The sequence below is a fragment of the Aegilops tauschii genome, chromosome 3, assembly GCF_002575655.3.
Source record: "Aegilops tauschii subsp. strangulata cultivar AL8/78 chromosome 3, Aet v6.0, whole genome shotgun sequence".
NCBI lineage: Eukaryota > Viridiplantae > Streptophyta > Magnoliopsida > Poales > Poaceae > Aegilops > Aegilops tauschii.
In genome coordinates, this window is record NC_053037.3 from 57264528 (window position 1) to 57268131 (window position 3604).

The 3604-nt window shown below is 40.7% G+C and overlaps 1 protein-coding gene across 1 annotated transcript; it reads right to left on the minus strand.

Moving 5' to 3' along the window:
- Nucleotides 1-665: 665 nt before the first annotated feature.
- Nucleotides 666-2674, minus strand: LOC109772386 (uncharacterized protein At5g43822-like). Its single transcript, XM_020331075.3, has 6 exons — nucleotides 2411-2674; nucleotides 1940-2058; nucleotides 1649-1825; nucleotides 1313-1360; nucleotides 1068-1132; nucleotides 666-979 (listed from the first exon to the last, which is right to left on the minus strand). The coding sequence occupies exons 1-6, from the start codon at nucleotides 2540-2542 to the stop codon at nucleotides 936-938; spliced, it is 585 nt and encodes a 194-aa protein (XP_020186664.1). The 5' UTR covers nucleotides 2543-2674; the 3' UTR covers nucleotides 666-935.
- Between the last annotated feature and the right edge of the window lie 930 nt (nucleotides 2675-3604).

Below are 3604 nucleotides of genomic sequence, written 5' to 3' on the forward strand. Positions count from 1 at the left end.
TATTGACCCGGTCAAAATCGGATGGCCTAATCTCAATTGAAGACCTCAATTGAATGTGGGCCTTTTAAAACTAAGGAGCTTACTGTTATAAAGAGGATGGGGGAGATCGGCCTAATCTCAATTGAAGACCTCAATTGAAGACCTCAATTCCACACCTAAGGAATTTACACCGGCAGCCTCAACTAACATGTCTCAGCCTCACGCGCGTCATTTGGTAATTTCTCTTTATATTCCTATAACGGTTGGCACATATCAATATATCATGGTCGAACAGAAAAATGTGACCAGAAACGATGAGCATCCACTCTATAAACACATGGCCGATATTAGATTTTTTTTTTAGTGGAATTTGGAGACAACTTGAACTCAGACGGTGAGTGTTGATTTGCATCCCATCTGAATTATTTATGCGCGGTTTCTCTTTCACCCAGCTTGAAGGTTTACAAGCTAAACGGTTCTGTAAATTAATTCCAGCTTTGTCACGGTGCTATAGCAATTGGGACCATTAAACCTGAAACTGCAGCCTCTTTCATGCTTTGTTCAGATAAGAAAGTACTCCCTCCGTTCACAAATACTCCCTCTGTTCCTAAATATAAGTCTTTCTAGAGATTGCAACAAGTGACTACATACGGAGCAAAATGAATGAATGTACACTCTAAAATATGTCTACATACATCCGTATGTTGTATTCCATTGGAAATGTCTAAAAAGACTTATATTTAGGAACAGAGGGAGTATATGATGTTTTGGATATTTCAATATGGACTACATACAAACTGAAATGAGTGAACACAGACACTAAAATGTGTTTATATATATCTGATTCACAAAAAAAACATAAATCTTATATTTATGAACGGAGGGAGTAGATCAAAATACAGTTGCTTCAACATGTCTTGGCAATAGGACTCCCGATAGTAGGATGCATGCTCAACTTAGCAAATTTCATCTGCAAATATAATGTCGAAGACAGATTGCACTGCAAAATGAGGAAGATAGAGTGAAATAGCATCAGATCAAACCATTACTAAAAACCATATCTTCAGTTTTATTGTTTCATTTCTTACCTTCATCTTTCGGTATGTTTGGTTGGTCTACCAAGAGTTGACGCATTGCAGCGATATCACTTGAACTGCAAAAGAAAGGGCACCAAAAGTAAATGAAGAAATATAAGAATCAAGGTTTGGCTAACTGCTGGTTTTAAGGGACGGGAGGGGGATTAGTATTAGGTAAACTAACAGTGATACAGAATTATCGGAAACAAATCTAAGGAGATCAAAAGAGAATTTAGTGGTCATAAATTCCAACTTGCCTGCTTTTCCATGTCAACAAAGAGATGATTGATGATTTTAGCGCATACCTGGCATATCAATGTATTATCAGTAAAGAAGTAGCTTCTGCTATGATAAAAAGAGTAAGATGCATATCAATGAACTGTCAGAAAAGAAGGCAAATAGCATCTTAAACATATGACACCAGCAAAAACAAAATGTACAAGAGAGACAGTACTGGTGAAAGCAGGTGAGTTTCCCATATATGAGATGGTAGCGCGACAGTCAAATGAGTCAGCTTCATATTATTTAAAAGAAAAAAGAGGATGTTCTAAAAAAAGAGCAGATCTGGTGAAGGTATTTCACTTGGTTCTTACTCAGCCTGGTGCATGTCAGACAGCGTTTGTAGCCCACCCAAGCAATCCGCAATAGTTGGCAAAATTCCCACTTGTAACTGCAACTGTTTCGCAGTGAGTGCCAATCCACCCCTCACCATCTGATTAGTATCATGCAGTACCTTGCTCAAACCTTTGGCAATGCCACTGAACTCCTCCCTGAAAAAAAATGCAGCAACATTGTAACACCAACTCGAAACAATTCCGTTGCATATATGCTTCTAGAGTTGGACCAAACCAAAAGCGGTTGCAACAACAGTGACAGCAGCTTACAGAGCCTCCCTCATTGAAACAAATATGAGCTCCAGGCTCTCCATCTGCACCCCCAAGAGATCCTCCCTGAAGTTGGGCACACACCGCAGGACACCATAATTTTTAGCATCTCCAAGTACCTTGTCAACACATGACACAGAGTAAGATTTTGAATCCTCCAGATACATGAGAATCCAACATCACAATGCAGCTAGGTAGCCACTAGTCACTAACATTAAATGAGCACCCTAGCTTGCATATTAGCAGCAGTATCAGGGATCACTATTCCTAAATTTTGGTCTGTTCTTTAACTGAAACCAATAAAATTTGCTACTGTAACCACCTTACTGTGAACCGTGCAGCACATTTACTAGATCTGTCAAACCCCATTACAGCTGCGAAATTGAGCATGCAAAGCACATCACTGAAGCTGCTGTGTACAAGTAGGACACAGATAAGCGCAAGGAAGGATCTGAGGAGAATGAAAGGTACCGGAAGGCGGGTGATGATGGCGGCGGCATTGGAGAACTGGGACAGGAGGCGGGAGTTGAGGTCATCCCATCGCTCCGTCTCCTCCCGTGCCTTCCTCACCCGCTGCTGCATCTTCCGCACCGCAGCCTCCATCCCGATCGACCGCTCGCCCCGTTTCCCTTCGCGACCCCGGTCCTCGATCAATTTCTTGGCGGGCTTGCCTGTTTTCTTAGGGAACGTCTGTGGCTGCTGAGAACAAGGCCCGTATGATAGGCTGGGCTGAGCTCGACCTGACCATCAGAGGCAATGACGTTTTGAGGAAAAAAACTAGTAACATACTTTGAGCTAACAAGAATCATATAAATATTTTTCTATTTGGGAGCATACTATGTCAGCAAATAGACTTGAGATGATTATGGCTGTGTCAAACTAACTATGCAAGGTTGTTCGTGCACTTCGACGAGCAACACACATTTTCATATTTGATCAGTAGAAACGAGTCTAATGGTACACTTACCCTCACTATGATCTCACCACACATAAACTTCACATTTGGTTTGTAAGCACTTTATTATCTTAAAAGATTTGATAGTCCCCCCCCCCCCCCCCCCCCACACACACACACACCCACGTAATGAATCAACACGTAAAGCTCTTGCTTGTTCAGGAAAAAAATGTATTGATGAAAACAGAGCACAACTTCACATTATATGCCACGAGCATTAACAGTGCAAGTGGAAAATGAGATATTTTAAGAGGAATACATACCGGACAATAAAGAACTAATGCATACAGTTCAAATTAAGAGCAGTGTAAATACACATCCCCGTCAGGAAGTGATAGGTTCATAAAATATATTTTCAGAGGACGCACAGATGCACGAATGTGGAGTTCTTGGCTATCACGAATTTCATACAGAATTCAGTGGAGAATTTTTATTTTTTGCCACGATTTACTTTGCATTTTGACAATTTGCCACTAGTTACATTGCTATTGCCTTTTTGCCATCTTTACATTTGACTATGATTGTTTGCCCTTTTTGCCTCAAAAACAATTCTTTCGAATGTATTTGATGATACATGCCCAAAACTAGTTACTGTTATGTCATTTGTATATGTTGACTGAAGAAGTAGTCCTTCACACGAAATTCCCCAAATGTGCAGTGATGAACCCTAGCTTTCATGGTCTGCACCAAAATCGGGCAATGTATGTTAG

Excerpts from the sequence above, each read along its gene's own strand:
- LOC109772386 (XM_020331075.3), bottom strand. The coding sequence starts at position 2,542 with ATGGAGGCTGCGGTGCGGAAGATGCAGCAGCGGGTGAGGAAGGCACGG. Across the intron at positions 1,826-1,939 it reads GTTTCAATGAGGGAGGCTCT|GGAGGAGTTCAGTGGCATTG; the intron begins GTAAGCTGCTGT and ends ATTTTTTTTCAG. Across the intron at positions 1,133-1,312 it reads TTGTTGACATGGAAAAGCAG|TTCAAGTGATATCGCTGCAA; the intron begins GCAAGTTGGAAT and ends TTTCTTTTGCAG.